The sequence below is a fragment of the Lepisosteus platostomus genome, chromosome 24, assembly GCF_059453375.1.
Source record: "Lepisosteus platostomus isolate fLepPlt1 chromosome 24, fLepPlt1.hap1, whole genome shotgun sequence".
NCBI lineage: Eukaryota > Metazoa > Chordata > Actinopteri > Semionotiformes > Lepisosteidae > Lepisosteus > Lepisosteus platostomus.
In genome coordinates this window covers 10,620,613-10,637,695 of record NC_142634.1, presented here as the reverse complement: position 1 = coordinate 10,637,695, position 17,083 = coordinate 10,620,613, and the positions used below count along the sequence as shown (strand labels likewise).

The following is a 17,083-nucleotide window of genomic DNA, read 5'->3' as shown; positions in this document are numbered from 1 at the left end:
CCTGTTTTAAGCTCTGCTTTGATCTACCGGGCTTGTTTTTAACATGAAATGTGTTTCGTTTTGAGCTCTCAGAAAAGCTGTGTCCCAGTGTTAATTCTGCCTTCTCACATTTATACTTCTTTTATGACAGTATAAAAAACTTCTGATTTAAAATTTTCGCTGAATAAGAACAGAAAGAAGCTAGCTTGAAAGTCAACTGGTCCATATAAAAACCGCCTTCCTAAAGCTCGGGGGTGTTGCTGGGTGTGGAATAACATGGGGCTGGGTGCGATTGTGTGATTGGCCAGGTTGCAGTTTTGAGAGGGGAGAAGCTCATGGCCAAGACTCTGCAGTCCACAGTCCAATCTCTGGAGACGGACAAGGCCAAACTGCAGGAGACGGTCCAGAGTCTGGAGGAGAAACTCGCCCACAACAAGAGCTTAGTGGAGAGTGGGGGCTCCTCAGGTAACCTGTCCTTAAAAAGGGCTTCTTTAAGTCCTCCGGGTGAAGGACATCTACTTAGCAAGTAATACAATAATGAAACTATCAAACGTAAAGCAAAAATGTCCATTTCGTAAACTTGGAACTGTTGTGAGTGTATTATTTAATTGTGAGATTGAAATAATTTCGCTGCAAGGACAGCATTGACTGGTCAGTTCTGACTGAGATTTACCCTATAGAGATATTAAGTGAAAAGTCTGGGAAGTGAAACAGCGTGGAGGTGAGGATGTGTCATTATTGCTGTGTTCCCTGTCGTTCTCAGGTGATGCTGCACTTGAGCAGCTCAGAGAAGAGAAGGAGTCGGCGGAGAGCCAGGTAAGAAGGGGTACCTGTGAATCTTTGCAGCTTCATTATTAGTATTCTGAAGCCCTTTGTCTGTTTATTTTTACTGGAAGAGTGAAGATTCAAATTGGAAAGGCTGTAGAAAACGCTTGTCTTAGACTTACAGCAGCGTCAGTTTGAAAATTATTCTTCAGGTCCAGTAGCTTAATTCTCTGGCCTTCAAGTGGCTGGCAAATGCAACTTGCTTTTCTCTTGGTAGTCCTTCATTGTGGCCATACAAATGTATCATTTTGTGTGATTAAAATTTGGGAAGGGTGTTATGTTTACTGCGCGCGCACACACGCACAAAAACTTGCTCTTTCAGGCTCTGAAAAGAAATACCTTAAATCTCGGTGTCCCAAGTGGCTGCAGCGCATAAAAACATATCTTGTGGTCCCTTTCTGACACAGAGGGCTTTCATGTTCTGTAGCGTGCAGTGTAAAAGTGTAGCACGTTTCTCCTTGGTATCCCACTCCCTGAATTTAACCTCTGTTTTGTTTCCCTTTCTCCCTTATCCCTGATGTTGGCAATCCTTCCCTTCAATCAGGACATGGTTTGTTACTGTCTCTCATCTTGTCTGTTCCAGCATGCTGGTTCTCATTTCCTTCGACTTATTGGTTTTCTGCCACATTAGAATTTCTTCTTTCTGTGCTAATTGACTTAGGTCCTTGCATGAGTGTGTATTCTGCATTTCATGCCAATTACTGGTCTGTCTTGCAAGTGGCTCCTCATTTGTATCTTTTTTTTTTTTTTTCCTGCTCTGACACACAGTGCCTTGCAGCACAGCTCTTTCGAAATATCACTGATCAGTACTCACAATCGGTTTTTAACTCGGTGCTGTTGCGCGATTTAATGCGCTTAGTCGACGCATCTGCTACCATTCCTAAAAATGGAGGGTATCATCTAATTCCTACTAGGTTTCTTCCGACAGAAAACAAGTTAGCTGAAGATGTCATTCTGTCCAACAAATAAACACCTCATGCTAAGGTTCTTTGTCATCACATAACCCAGGGGAATTTCTATTTTTCTTATTGACGTCTGGGTGTCTAGTGATTAGGGGGGTCACTACTGAGTGTGGTTAGTCAACTGGGTGTGCTGGATTTGATGATGGTATTGGTGGGTGAATTTACTCACACAATGTAATTAAAGGGTCTGTGGTTTGGTAGTCTAGTTTGTGGGAAGGTCTTGAACTTCCTAAAACAGGAAGAGAGTTTTTGAGAGTGTACAACTACCAAAATATATATATATATATTTTTAATAACAGTAGTTGTGATATTTGCACGTTTTGGGCGTCGTATTAGGAAGAAGTAAATTTCCCATAATGCTTTTGTTTTTACTCTGCTTGTTTGTCTGATAGTAACATGGAGGTTTTTCTCTTCTGTTGGGTCAGATTGATTTCCTCAATTCTGTAATCATTGATCTTCAGAAGAAGAATGAAGAACTAAAGGCCAAACTGGAGAAAATGGCTGAGGCAGCACTCAATGGGAATAATGCCAGCGAGCTGGACAACTACGACAGGTGTGTGGCAACTGTGTCCCTCTTTATCTGTGTGTTTTATTCAGGTGTAGGAAAGCAAGATATTACTGCTCGGACAGGGGAACCGTTGTCTAATGTTTCTGTCTCCGGAGTGAGGGGTTGGAAATGATTAAGTGTGTGCAGTGTTGTGTTGTTGTTCCAGTAGAGGTCTGTTTTCATTGGTAATCAAATAGGTTAGGAAGCCTCTGACACCAACTGCAGGGGAAGAATGAATGACTACAATTATCAACTGGGAGGAGTTGAGTGTTCATTATAAAGGTAGAGGGCAGAAGAGGGACAATGCAATAAAATAGATTGATTAATTTAGTGATAGAATAAATTAACAGCTGAAACTTAAGTAGCTACTAAAGATGTATCAAGACTTTCAATCCCTTTTGTATTCTTCCCAAAGCAAAAGGAAGAATCTACGGGATCTAATTCCTAGCGAGACAAAAAATAATCTGCACTTTTTTAATAAAAGGACAGGCTTCATTAAACTGTGCAGATTGTTAACTTCATTCTTCTGGAGTCCTCCTGTAACTTGATTTTCGAAGTGAAGTTAGAAACGGACGGACAGCTTCCTCATCATCACATTCAACTCCGGAATTTACAATTCCGTATCGGAACGGTGGAGTTTACAGGACACCCTTCTGATTTCCCTGCGGTGACTTTTTTTCCACCCCCCCCGGCCCCTGTGTTTGTCTATTTCATCACATCATCCTCCAGGTGGGGCTGCACATTGGTGGTGGTGGAGGGGAGTCCCCATTACCTGTAAAGCGCTTTGAGTGGAGTGTCCAGAAAATATATAAGTGTAAGCAATTATTATTATTATTTCTAGTCTGAAAGAAAGCCAGTCGAAGAAGAAGCCGGCCCCCCGCCTCTTCTGCGACATCTGCGACTGCTTCGACCTGCACGACACCGAGGACTGCCCCACGCAGGCCCAGCTGCCCGACTCGCCGCCTCACACCGCCTACCACGGCAGCCGCACGGACGAGCGGCCCTACTGCGGCCTGTGCGAGGTGTTCGGCCACTGGACCAGCAACTGCAACGACGACGAGACCTTCTGACCCCCCGCCGCGGCCCTCCGGCCTCTCGCCCTTCCTCCCGTGCGAGAGCCCGGATAAGCGCTGGGGTGCGCGGACCTGCGCGCGTGTTGCACACAGCCCCCTGCCCGCTCGCGGGGTCCGCTCTCTCCCCCTTTACAGCCACGCCGGGCCCATGAGAAAGATAACACCCTGCTAGCCTGGCCTTGAAGAGAAGCCCCCTCCCCTCTCTCCCCCAACTCCAGCTCCTTCAATTCGGAAAGAAAACAACAATTAAAACCGAACAAACCTTCGAGTTTTTCTTTTTTTTGAAACAATTGGCACTGTCCTATAATAATTCCATTTTGTTTTTGTTTTTTGGGTTGAGTTTCGTTATGACTTGTGAGCGTTTGAGCTCGATGTTGCTGAAAATGTTTTTTTTTTTCCTTCAAACATTTACGGAAACAACAGTACTTGAAGGCGTGTCCTACAAAACTGGGCTGGGAAAGTGGAATTGTAACGATGCACGTTGCTGCTCTGGCTGTGTAACGTCCAGCAGTGACTTCAGCGACATGCAGTACAAAATTACAGGAGTGAGGAAACGACTCCTGATCAGTTACCATTAAGGAGGTGAAGTCCGGTTGTAATAAACTATTGCACTGCACACTTTATACTACAGCTTCTCTTCCCGTTTTAAGTCCTTGGCTCCTTTTAATCGCCGTCACATAATCGTGTTTAAATTATCAAGGCATTTTTAAATATCAAGAAAGAATAGATTTACTGTCAAATTATTTAATGTATCGCCTTGTCTTTTTGTTTGGGGAAATCTGTATGTTTGGCATCTGTATAAAAAAAAAACATAGAATAAACAAAGACTTGTGGATCATATTGTATCTTCCATTATAACTGTAAAATATATGTGGAAAAGAAAACTTGACCTATATAATTGTAAATACCGGTTGTATTTTTCTGAAAAAGTGTACGCTACATGACACAAGGAATATGAAGAATATTTTTCCCTGTTACAAAGCTGGGGTTCATTATTGAATGTATAGTAATATAACTATTGCAGGGAGAAAGGCACATGTAAAGACAGTATTACCCTAATCACAGAGTGGGCTGTATCTACTTTAATAAATGGTTATAATCTTTAACAGTGGGCTGGAGTCAGTCTTTGTTTTGAAGTCCAAGTGGGGTTCAACAAGGCGCAGCTGTTGAAACATGCTTTTCAGAGTGAAATCGACCACTTCTGGTTATTATTTTGTACATTTCTGATTCATTTCACTTTCATACATTCGAAACCCTGTGAGCCCAATGGCTAGAAAAATCTTTTGGAGCTTTTAGGACTCTGTGATAAGGTTTAAAGGGATGAAGAGACCCCTTTCTGAAGTGAAACATCTGCCTTCCCTCTCACCTATTTTTTAAGCTTTTGTTAATTTTGGTGATTGCAAATGCACCCATTTAACTTTACCTTAACTCCCAAGGATTCTTCAAGTGATCACAAGGTAAAATGCAAGACATTGGTAGAAATACTGGTAAAGAAGATAAATTACCTGTAGTTTTTTTAGTCTTTACCTGGCTGCCTAATATAAATAACATTTTAGAAGGTGGTAGTTAATGTTTAGGAACAATGCGTCAACCCTCCAGGACTGATCAGAACGGAAAAGCTCAGTGTTTGCTAAAATCCATTTTTTAAGTTTCTTTTGTCTGTTTTAACATAGATCTTGGTGATGGCCCTTGTATACAGTCAGAGACAGAAATACCAATTTTTATTAAGAAATAAAAAGATCCAGCAATTTTTTTCCTTTCCCCTTGAAGACTTTTTTTTTACCTGGTTGTTTACTTCTGCTTCACTAGAGAAAGCCTGTTTGCACAGCTCATATTTTATTTACAGAAAGCTCTTCTTAAGCTTTGCTTAAGAAGATGGAAATGGCCCGATCAATTTTTGATGACTTTGTGATGGTTGAAAAATGCTATCAAACAAAAACAGGTCTTTCCATCATACAGCAGGTTACAGATGGGAAGATGCCGTTCAACCCATCTAATGGGTTTGCCTGAAGGTATTTAATTTATCCAAGGATCTCATCCTGCAGCTTCTTGAAATACCAAGGGTAACAGCATGCCTAGGTAGCTTGTTCCACACTCCTACCACCCTATATGTACAGACGCACCTCCTGTTCTTGGTTTCAAATTTACTTCCAAGCGGTTGTCACTTTTGTCCTCAAAAACCTTCTGTTTACTGTCATTAAAAGCCCAGGTTAAAAAGGGGGAAACCAGGGCCAACAGCTTCCCAGGTCCAGGAATTAAAAACTTGTCATAAATGATACCTAAGGCTTATCAATAAATCATTAACTCGATCTGGGTTAATTTCAACAACACAAATACCAGCAAATTGGTCAAAATAGACAACATAAAATATGTTTTTCCCCTGCTACCAGACCTCCTGCAGTGGTTGTTTGTGCTCTCAGCTCTCTTACTTGTAAATTTTGAGAATCACATACAGGTACTGTAACGCACTAACGATCTCCTGTGTGGAACACATCATGGCATTTAACAGCTTTGAAATATTACATTCTCGAGAGAGATGCTAAAATAATAGAAAATCTTGAGTTTACATATGTATCCACCGCCACCCAAAGGATAGGTCAACAATTATTTGAAAAACACATATTAAGATGCAGCGCTTAATCGTTTGAGAACAGTGTCTCCCTGTGGGATAATAGGATGTTACAACCTCATTTTTTTCTGGCGAAAGGATGCCTTTAAAACATATTTGTGGTATGATACTTGTAAATCACTAAAAGCAAAAAAAGCACAGAAACGTCGAGTCCACAGTTGCAATTTATGCTAATGCAATTCCCGTAGTCTGCAAAAATAAGGAACAGCCAAATAAATTAATAAAGAACGCCGCGTGAGTGTTTTCGCTCGTCACATGACACCTCCCTGCATTCCTCCCGTCACATGACCCGCTGTCAGACGGGGCGAAGATGGCGTCGCACTTGTCTTACGGAAGAGTCAATCTCAACATACTGAGAGAGGCTGCGAGGAAGGAGCTGCGCGAGTTTCTGGATAAGTGCGCTGGAAGCAAGGTAATCCGTTGATACCGACGGCAGCATTCAAACTGTCTGCACCGTTCGGTGTTTTGTCCATAAACGGGAAGCACCAGGAATTAGCTTCCCGAGTGAATAGAGAAACAAATGCTCTAAAATAATGCACTGCTTAGATCGTTCCCTTTCTTCCAAGGTTTGGCATGCAGAATTTGGTTATATAAAAAATGATTCCTCTCAGTGGCAATTTTTTATTATTAAGTATTTATTAGATGCTCTACGGTATGCAGTAAGTGTTTTGCCATCTTCATGAACTTCAAGAACCGTGCTGTTCGACTTCATCCTTGTCAGCTAAATAACAATTTGGGTCCAGCAACGGATTTACCCTGATGCAGTGTTGCAAAAAGTTTTCATCGTACCTATAATTCGTTTTAAAATAACGCCATGACTTCGATCTCGGGACTTGATTCCTGTTTTATGGTCTCCCTGCACGTTTCTTTTTGTGCAGGCAATTGTCTGGGACGAGTACCTGACGGGACCCTTCGGGTTAATTGCACAGTATTCCCTGTTAAAGGTAGATCCGCTTTTTTTTCCTTGTTTCAGGAACGTTTCTGCTATTTAATTTAAGTTTCTTGGTACGTGTCGCTGCCATACAACCATAATTTCAAGTGGGTAGTTGCTGAAGCCTTGTGCAAGTGTGAGTGTTCATGACACCCCTGAAGAAGGCTCCACAGCAAAACATTGTGTCTTTTTTTCCTTTCCTTTCCTTTCAGCATGAAATAAACCTTTACCTGTTCCTTTATAAATGTATTAATGTTGTCTCCTTTGATTAATTCTAGAAACCTGGAAGATATTGGGCAAGCGTGGTTGTGTTTCTAGTGTGTGTGTCTTGCTTTCCATGCTTTGACCCTTGTTAAGTGTCTTGAATAAAGGAGTCTGGCTTATTACATGCTGCTATTCTCGTGGGTGCTGTGTGTGTGTGTGTCCTAGTACCGTGGCCTTTTGTGCTTTTCAGGAACATGAGGTGGAGAAGATGTTCACTCTCAAGCCGGGGCGCCTCCCCGTCGCCGATGTCAAAAATATCATCTTCTTTGTCAGGCCCAGACTGGAATTAATGGACATCATTGCTGAGAATGTGGTCAGGTCTGTTACCTTGCCTGTGTGGACAGGTATAATTTAATCTAATGAAAAGCAAGTGTTAGCTTACACCTGTGGCAGCTGTGCCTTCATTGCTCGTACGTTAGTCTTGCTCTTCGCCAGAGCTGTCTATAAGCAGCGTGTGCATGTTAATCACAGTGTGACAGGGCACAGGCACAGTAGCGTGGCTGTTTGCACTGCTGCCTCGCAGGTCCTGGGTACAGTTCTGGCTTGGGACACTTTCTTTGTGGAGTTTGCATGTTCCCATGGCCCGATGGGTTTCCAGCTGGTGCTGTGGTTTTCTGCCACACCCCAGCGATATACTGTCTAGGTTAATCGTCTCCAGTATGTCTTTGTGAGTGAGCGCATCCTGCCTTGTGTCCCATTGTCTTCTGGGTTAGGTTCTGACTCAACGCATCCCTGCATTGGACTAAGGCCATTGAAAATGAATGGATGAATTTATCATTGCATTAATATCACTATATTAGTACTCTACGAATATGTTTTAACTCCTAAAACATTTACAAAAAATACCGTAGACGAGGTGTTACCCATTCACCTAGGCCAGCTCAAATAGCACTGTTAGAGTACCAAAAGGTAATCAAAAAGCTTCAAAACTAAATGACTTGAAGTTGACTAACTGGAGAGAGCAGACTTGGCACAGAGCATTGAAATTCATGCATTTACAGAAAGCTTATTTGTGCATCTAAAAAAGGGAGTGTGTGTTAAACAGAGCCATGAAACCTGGTCTGAAATGTTGCTTGTTTGGGGAATATGGCTTCCTTTCCTGTCGTAGCTGTCGAAGAGTTGCTTTGTCTTTAACTGAAGAAGGTAGTAGGCATAAGGGCTAAACCTAGAAGCAGCAGTAACTGGCTGTATTGGAAAAGAAGACAGTGCCATCAGCATTAACCGGGACTCTGAAGAGCACAAGGCCGGCACTGCCTGTCGTCGTGGTGACCGAGGTGCAGGCGAAGAGGGCGGCCCGCCTCACTGTGTGTGGTTTCTCTCCCCCGCCGCCCCCAGCGAGGACAGGCAGCGCTCCCCGCGGGACCTCCACATCCTGTTCGTGCCGCGGCGCAGCCTCCTGTGCGAGCAGCGGCTGAAGGAGAGGGGGGTGCTGGCCTCCTTCATCAACATCGACGAGTACATCCTGGACCTCATCCCCTACGACGGCGACCTGCTCTCCATGGAGTCCGAGAGCGCCTTCCGGGTAAAGTCCTCTTCCACCGCTGGCGTTTGAGATCTCCACAGCCCTGCCTCCCTTCCCCTGTGACAGAATTCTCCCACATTTCTTCGCTTCGACCTCAGTGCTGTCCCTCCGGCGCTGGCTTGTTTGGCACTTAAGCTTTTACTCGGTGACAACAGAGATGCAGCAAGTACTGTGGTCTCCAGTGCTAATGGGTTGTATTGTAATTAGTCCATCAACATCAGACATTGAGAACTGAGATGCCTATCATGCACATTGTTAACAGAACACCAGAATGTCATTTTTAAGATCTGAGTATAGACTTTGTACATATTTTAGAAGTGTGATGGGATCTGTTACTGAAGGATTCAAACATTCAGATAATTCTGAAATGTGGACTTGAGAAGTACTTGGGTCAAGAAGCTTTTTGCACAGGATGTCCACCAGTTAGTAGGGCTTTACGAAGTCTGCACAAATTATATAACCAGCAACACGTTTACAGTCTTTCTGTCTCGGCAAACACTTTTTTTTCCAATATCAACGACACTAAACAAGCAAGGACAGTTTAACTCTGGATTTAAAACACAGTAAAGCCCAACATCTGGTGTACATGTGTAGCTTTTGAGGCAGGCTTTGATTGTGTCTGTTCTTCGCGATTAACAGGAGTGTTACCTGGAGAATGACCAGACCAGCCTTTACCATACAGCTAAGGGGCTGATGACTCTGCAGGCCCTCTATGGAACCATCCCTCAGATCTTCGGGAAGGGCGAGTCTGCACGGGTATGGCACTGTGGGGGCCGGTCAGGTCACATTGAGCTCGCTCTGCTGAAATCACTGAAACGTGTGGCGTGTTTTCAGCATCTCGGCTAGACATCTAAAGCAGAAGCATCTGTCTAAAATTCAATCTTACTCTGAATGCATTAGCACTTTAGATTAAGCTTGATAAACAGGGTCTTGATAGATATCCCATTGATGATCAATTTACTGTAAAGCGTTTCTAGAATGTTATCCAAGAGCATGGTCATCTGCTAAGTAGCTAATAAAAATACGCTTGTCACGTGTTTGCATATTTTCAAACTTTGTTCTCGCCTGCAAAATTGCATTACCTTTGTAGTCAAGACAGATAGCTTGACCGCAATGTTAGCACCCCGTTACCTCATCTCATCCTTCTTCAGACGTCAAGCAAAGCTGGGCTGGATCAGGGCTGGGTGGGAGTTCTGTAAGAAAAGCCAGGCCCCTGCTGTAAGTGGTGTTGGTCAGCCAGTAGGTGGAGCTCTTGGACATCACGCCCTGGTAAAGTGAGCAGGGAAGGTGCCGTCCCTTGGATGAGATGCTTAAACTGAGTTCCTACAGTACGTGTTCATGGAAATATTTCACCATTCATCAGAGGGACCAATTTAGACTGCTGGGAAAGACAAAGGTTGTTATCCCCCAGTATTGCTGACTAATTTTCACTCTGAGCTTGAACGGTCTGGCCTAGTAAAAGTTCCCCCTTAATTCAGTTCTCTCTTCCTCGTCTGTCCTGCTGTGTAGTGGAGCTTAGGCCCAGAATAGCTGTCGTGCAGGTGGGGCTGCACGTCAGAGGTGGGAGAAGTGGCTCCCCATCTATTTGTAAATGTAAGATACTTTCAGTTCCCATGGGATGAAAAGCGTTATACAAGTGCAAGGTTCTATCGTTGTCACATAGATTGTAACAAATGCTGAAAAGGTCCTTTTGAAAGTTTGATTTCTCTTCAACATTTCATCACCTCCTAAAATCTTCTTTCCCCACGTTCGTCTCCTTCGCTTCCACCGCTACCTACTGCCTCCGAACCGGAGCGCCGGTCACGTTAACGCACCGCGGTCCGTGAATTCGCACGTCGCCGCCCGCACCTCTGAAGCGGAGGCTGACTGTTTTTTTTTTTTCCCCAGCACGTGGCCAACATGATGCTGAGGATGAAGAGGGAGTTTGCCGGCAGTCAGAATCAGATCCTGCCCGTGTTCGACACCCTGCTCCTCCTGGACCGCAACGTGGACCTTCTCACGCCCCTGGCCACACAGCTCACCTACGAAGGCCTCATCGATGAAATCTACGGCATCACCAATGGTGAGTGTGAGCCTGTGAGCCATCGCCACCAACTCCAGCTCCCTGGGTCGTGCGGGCTCAAGCACCCTGGATTTTTTTTATCATCTTGTCAGTGCGGAGGGGAATGCATTTGAACTTGTGTTCACGCGTGGGAGATTGCTAGAGGACTAATGCTAAATAACTATTACTTCTTGTTCACTTGAAAGCTAGGGGCTGGCTAAGGTTTTCTGCGAAGGCGGAATCTGCGTGTATCGAGGTTGTAACAGCTTTTAGCCATTCCGCGCTGGAAGGTGGCTGTGAAACTTTCAGGAAAATAATGACCAAACAAAGCACTTAGTTAAGAAAAACAAAATCTGAACTGAGAAACCGGAGTACTGATTCTCAGTGCCCCATATTCACAGAGATTCACTTTCACTGGACTACAAAGATGTCATCATTTTTATTCTAGGAAATTAGACCTTTTTGTGTGGCTGGTCGGCTGTTTGTTGTGTTTTTACTAATTATATTTCCATACGTAACCTTCCATTTATGATTGTATACTAATGGTATAATAGCTACGCTGTACCTCCTGTATAACTGACGTGTTCTGTCTGCAGGCTATGTGAAGCTTCCTCCAGAGAAATTCTCCCAGAAGAAGCAGGGTGAGGGTGGAAAGGACCTGCCCACAGAGCCCAAGAAGCTACAGCTGAATTCTGCTGAGGAGCTGTATGCCGAGATCAGGGACAAGAATTTCAATGCAGTGGGAGCTGTGCTAAGCAAGAAGGCTAAAATTATCTCTGCTGCTTTCGAGGTGAATCCCTGGAGCTCGTGAACACGGCTTCTCCCTGTAGTATTCCAGGGCAGGAACTCATTTGCGTGCCGACATCTTTAGCCAGTAGATCCAATACAAAAAATCAGAGAACTAGTATGGGTTAATTTAATGTCAGTATTTAAGTGTGTATACAATAATTCTGTGTGGAAAGGGTGTCCATTACTATCTCTTAAAGTTAAACTGAAACATGTATACAATGTACAACAACAGTTGCCAACAAGTTTGTGCTGACTAATAATTAATAGTATCATGTTTTTTTCCAGTGCTTTGTATAGTACTGTCTTAAAAACTACACAAGCTCTTCAGAATTGAAAAGCACTACAGACCACTAGTGGATATGTTCATTATCCAGAATAAATTTAAAGAATACTCAGGATTTTATTTCCTTGTGTCCATATTGTGCAAAATCCATGTGCAATTAAAATAATTTAATTGAGTTATGTTACTTGTTTTGACTGTCTGACAGCCATGTGATTATAGGACGGAACATGCTGAGTAATATAAGGCTGATCGTAGTGCTTTTTTAGCTGACCTTTGTTATTCATCTGTTTTAGGAGCACAGAGAATCAGATACGATAATTAAAATGCAGTAGATGTGTTGATGGCTGCAGTATGTGCTAATAAAATGAAAATTGGGCTCACACATAGCCTGGCACAGATGTACAAGTTAGTTAATGGCCTCATTATCAGTCCCATGCCCAGACTTGTCAAAAGCAAAACAATTTTTTCTGGTGTGGTAGTATTGTTTGAGGGCAAACTTTAAAGAATGTTTTTGTTCTTAATTTAAATTTGCATGCACTGCTTCTCTTTGCGTTTTGAGATAATGGCTTTACAGATCCTTCACGGCCTGTTGTCTTTTCCAGGAGAGACACAATGCCAAAACCGTGGGGGAGATCAAGCAGTTTGTATCACAGCTGCCACACATGCAGGCTGCCAGGAGCTCTTTAGCAAATCACACCTCTATTGCTGAGCTCATCAAAGATATCACAAGTATGAAAAGCCTTTTCTCATTTTTTATTTTCTGTTTTTTTTACAGTCTTCTACTCTGGCGTTATGCAAGTATTTTCTAAAAATTCTGCTCCTTGAAGCGTGATGTGGTACTGGTTCTAAGATTAAGTGTTTGAGCGATCTATTGTTGTTTTAAAGTCACTGGGGGCCATGTGTTATTTAAATTGTATCTCTTTGCTGTTTGTATCGGCTTGATTTTTTTTTAGTTTAATATTATTTCTAATTAAATCATTCTTTTATGTTTCAGCCTCAGAAGCTTTTTTTGATAACCTGACTGTTGAACAGGAGTTCATGACAGGAGTGGACACAGATAAGGTATTGACACACCGGTGGAATTTCTCATGTGTCACACCTGGCGATAACCACAATTCGGTCCTCCAGCCAAAAAGACAACAACAAAGCAGCCTTTACTCCATCGTAACGACTGAACACACTGTCACTCCGTCTTTCATGATTAGAAATGTATTATTTGTTGTTTGTTGCTTTTGAGAAGGCTCAGATTTGTCCGGTTTTAGTTCTGTAATAGGTGCCCAGCTCAGAGGTGCAGTAGCAGTGCCCCCGCCTGGGATCTGAACCCACAACCTTCCCACTAACAATCCAGAACCCTAGCCAGTACTGTACACTGCTGCCTGTTGCTGGCAATAAATCAGAAATATGCCCCTGTCGTCCAGGTGAATTCCTACATCGAGGACTGCATTGCCCAGAAGGACCCTCTGATAAAGATCTTGCGGCTGGTGTGCATGCAGTCCGTGTGTAACAATGGACTGAAGCAGAAAGTCCTGGACCACTATAAACGGGAAATCCTGCAGGTATGGCTCCTTCAGATTGCTGTGCAAATCTCAGTTATCCTAGAACTCTTAGCAGTTAAGAGAAACGTCTTCATTTAAATGCTATACTGTTAATACAACTGTGAGTTCACAAACGAGACGAGGCCTGATTGGCTGTTGCCAGCTTATTGATTTGAAGACTTAATCCAGCCATTTCTTGAAATTTCTCAAGGTATCTGATTGAGCAGGCTAGTTAAATAGCTTGTTCTAGACACCCACAACCCTTTGTGTGAAGAAAGGTCTTCAGTTTTCATTGTCTAAATGCTTGTTTCACCTGTTTTCTGGGTGGAGATTAAGATCTCTCCTCTTTCTGACCTTGCTGTTTGTGCTTAAGAAATCCAGAGTGATGTATAACAAAGTACGAAATGTCTTCCATAATAGTAGGTGGTCCTAACACCCTTTCTCTCCCAGACTTACGGTTATGAGCACATACTGACCCTCAGTAACCTGGAAAAGACTGGCCTGCTGAAGCCTCAGATCGGCACCAGGAACAACTATCCCACCATCAGAAAGACCCTCAAGCTGTGGATGGAGGATGTGAATGAGCAGGTGAGTGTTCCTGGGAACAGCGGGTTGATGACCGGTCTTCATAAAATATTGAAATCAGCAAGTGTGCTCCTTTATGTTCCCAAACAATGGAACAACACAATGGAATTGCTAAACGGTTTACATAAATCAAGTTTTGACTTCCCGAAGGACAGTTATTTGATTTTTCTACAATTATTTTTCCAGAAGAATTGTAGTCAGTGTAATGTAGCACAAAATACATTAGGGATGGAATTCCGCATAGGCTGAACTTTACTCCCAAAGAAACTGATCTTGGGAATTTTACTCCCAAGTTATCACGTAATTTTCTGCCTTGCCTCCTCCCAACCCTTTTATAACTTAAAACAAACATCCCTCTCAATGGACTATATGCTCAAAACAAATAGCATCAGAAGCAATGATGGTATCTGACTTTTTGTGCTGAGCATCCTCTCAAAATGCTTTATAGTGATCAAATTAGGACATCGCTGCAGTGCGGGAGAAGGGGTACATAGGAAATAATCAATACATTTCCCAGCATGCATGAAGCTAATAGACACCAGATTTTGGATTGTTGATGGTAGCTGCAAGGTCATGACCCTGGAAGTCAGGCAGCAGGTCTCCTCTTGTTGCAGAACCCCAATGACATCTCCTACGTGTACAGCGGCTTCGCCCCCCTGAGCGTGCGCCTGGCGCAGCTGCTGGCCCGGCCCGGCTGGCGCAGCATCGAGGAGGTGCTGAAGATGCTGCCAGGGCCCCACTTCGAGGAGAGGCAGCAGCTCCCCTCCGGGCTCCACAAGAAGCGTAAGTCACCCCCCGGCCACTAGCCCAGGCGGCAGATCCGCATTGCGGGCACATACCCAGACCTGCACGGTACGCAGTGCATCCTACACGGCATGAGTCCGTGAACAACCAGAACACATGCATGCATAAGCTTTAAACAATCCTCTCAGTAATAGACAAGTAAAGCTGAGTCGTCAGTGAATGTAATACCTATATGGCGAGAGGAAAATTGAGCAATCGATCAGTTACCTGTGCACACATGTACTATATTTAAAGGATAATTTAGTTTTATAGCACTGAAAGTAAAAATAAACTAAATTGGTGCCCTGATGGAAGGAGCTCAGATTTATGTTGCAAGGGGTGGGCATGACGGTGAGTAATCGAATTGACCTTCAGCAGTATATGATTGCTGAAGATACCTGCCAGCTGTAGCTGTTGTGTGCCAATACCTTTGCGGGCTGCCTTCTCTATCCTGTTCAGTTGGCATTTATGGCACGAGTCCACTCTTGCCTGGGGTAGAAGTACACGCTGCCAGAACATTACTTTGTCGTCATGTGGCTGAAAGCTCTCACGCCAAGCTTGTCCAACAGTTTGAAGATGTGTTCATTTACCGAGCTGAGAGACATTTTCGTGGGCTGTTTTTACCGATTTGTACAGCGACAGGTTAACGTATCGACAGAAAGTGACACAATAATGTAACCGTTTTCACGTAGTTATAATTGCCGTGATTCATATATTTTATAAATATTAAACAAATACAAAAACGTTTTGTGGTGTTGTGCATTGCATTTCTTTTAAACCTGTAGATGCAATGTACTTTTGTCAAATGTTAAATATCTAATAGCTTTAGGAAATGAAGATGCAGGAAATGTAGGGTCGATTTAAGTTAATAACTTAATAATTTCTGACATAATATCCCTAGATTTTATAAACGTAAGACAATAAACTTAAACCAAGACTTGTTATAATCACTTTAGGAAATCTAGAAATCAGGGTTAAAAGGTGAATTATACTGTATTCTTCCGAGTTGTGGTCAAGCCCCTGGCTTCGCTTCTTACTGCACCTTGCTTTGAGCAGCTCCCTGCTGGCGCAGACTAAATAAATAGATCCGCGTCTCTCACCTCCTGTTCACATCTTTGCCCTCAAGACGCACAACCAGTAGTGAAAGAGGCAAAATGGGACACGGACCAGCTCTGAGCGCGGGCCTCTGGGGGTTCTGTTCGCAGGCCAGCAGGGGGAGAACAGGACCACGCTGGTCTTCTTCCTGGGAGGGGTGACCTACGCCGAGATCGCCGCCCTGAGGTTCCTGTCGCAGATGGAAGAGGGGGGCACGGAGTACGTCATCGCCACCACCAAGCTCATCAACGGCACCAGCTGGATCAAGTCGCTCATGGACAAACTGGAAGCGCCCCCTTTCTGAAACCACCGGACTGGTTGGATCCGGGGGTGGGGGGGGGTGGTGGATGCGGACTTGATCGCCCCGAGGTGTGGAACATAAAATGAGCGCGCGTTTCAGAGGAGCTCTTGAGGAGCAACCGTGGGGCTGTACAGAGTGCTTTGCGGCTTGTGTGTCTGCTAGATTAAACAGTGGAGGCTTATGTTGTATCGCCCCTGTGTGTATACAGTATATAAGCAGCGTTACATGTTCGCCTGGATTTTGCACTGCATTGTACAGTATGTTTCAGAGCATCTACAAGGGTCAGGCAGGCACAGCACAGTTCACGGGAAACTGCAGGTTCTGAGAGAGAGAATGGGGGCATTTCCCTCATTTGTCTTTCTCAGTTCCTCATTTCCTCTTTGAGCTGAAGTGTGCCGCTGAAATCCTCCTGCGGCACAGGCTGCTGTGGAACAGCCCCGGCAGGCCAGAGCTGAGGCTCGAGACTATACTGAGGCAAGTATTGCATTGAAGCAGCTTCTTTGTGCAGAGCCCTGTCAGCAGGATACTGAAGCACCCAGTCAGTCTGCTCACTTACAGTACCTTTTGTATGTCCGTCCATCCTTATCAGTTTCTTTTTTGCATAGTAATGTGGTCTCTGTTAAAGCTGGCTGTAAACGAACAAAGTAGTAAACAGTGTTACAGAAAGAAAACAAGGCTGTTCTGTTGCAAATACTGTACCTGTTCCCATGACTGCCTCTCATTTGGTTCATACAAGGACGGGGAAACATGGTCATGGAGGTTGCAATGTTAAAGTCGTCCAGCTTGATTTCCAGAATGCACATCAAGTCCAACTTGTTTGTTGTCTCCCTCCCCAACTGTGTTGAGCTCTGTTGTTTTCTGTAGTCCGGAAAACACCTGAAATTTAAAACCATTCCCTGTCGCATTACCCACGCATAGGCAGAACACATGATGAAAAAT

The 17,083-nt window shown here is 43.8% G+C and overlaps 2 protein-coding genes across 8 annotated transcripts in view; both read left to right on the top strand.

Annotated features, from left to right (window-relative positions):
- clip1a (CAP-GLY domain containing linker protein 1a) overlaps positions 1 to 4,492 on the top strand; it is a 60,083-nt gene extending 55,591 nt beyond the window's left edge. For 6 of the 7 annotated variants that reach the window (XM_088618127.1, XM_088618131.1, XM_088618135.1 and 3 more), the window contains 4 exons: positions 288 to 444; positions 743 to 795; positions 2,192 to 2,319; positions 3,155 to 4,492. In XM_088618127.1, the coding sequence (XP_088474253.1) occupies positions 288 to 444; positions 743 to 795; positions 2,192 to 2,319; positions 3,155 to 3,383 (567 nt within the window). In that variant the 3' untranslated portion in view covers positions 3,384 to 4,492. Of the gene's footprint in view, positions 1 to 287; positions 445 to 742; positions 796 to 1,348; positions 2,320 to 3,154 lie in introns of those variants that run through there. The other variant, XM_088618130.1, reaches the window with a different exon arrangement.
- A 1,786-nt stretch (positions 4,493 to 6,278) lies between these two features.
- On the top strand, positions 6,279 to 16,818 carry vps33a (VPS33A core subunit of CORVET and HOPS complexes). The gene is made up of 13 exons (XM_088618678.1): positions 6,279 to 6,427; positions 6,894 to 6,959; positions 7,401 to 7,528; positions 8,546 to 8,732; positions 9,372 to 9,488; positions 10,620 to 10,794; positions 11,370 to 11,563; positions 12,448 to 12,574; positions 12,840 to 12,907; positions 13,264 to 13,401; positions 13,831 to 13,968; positions 14,580 to 14,748; positions 15,954 to 16,818. The coding sequence occupies exons 1-13, from the start codon at positions 6,326 to 6,328 to the stop codon at positions 16,145 to 16,147; spliced, it is 1,803 nt and encodes a 600-aa protein (XP_088474804.1). The 5' UTR covers positions 6,279 to 6,325; the 3' UTR covers positions 16,148 to 16,818.
- The last annotated feature ends 265 nt before the right edge of the window (positions 16,819 to 17,083 follow it).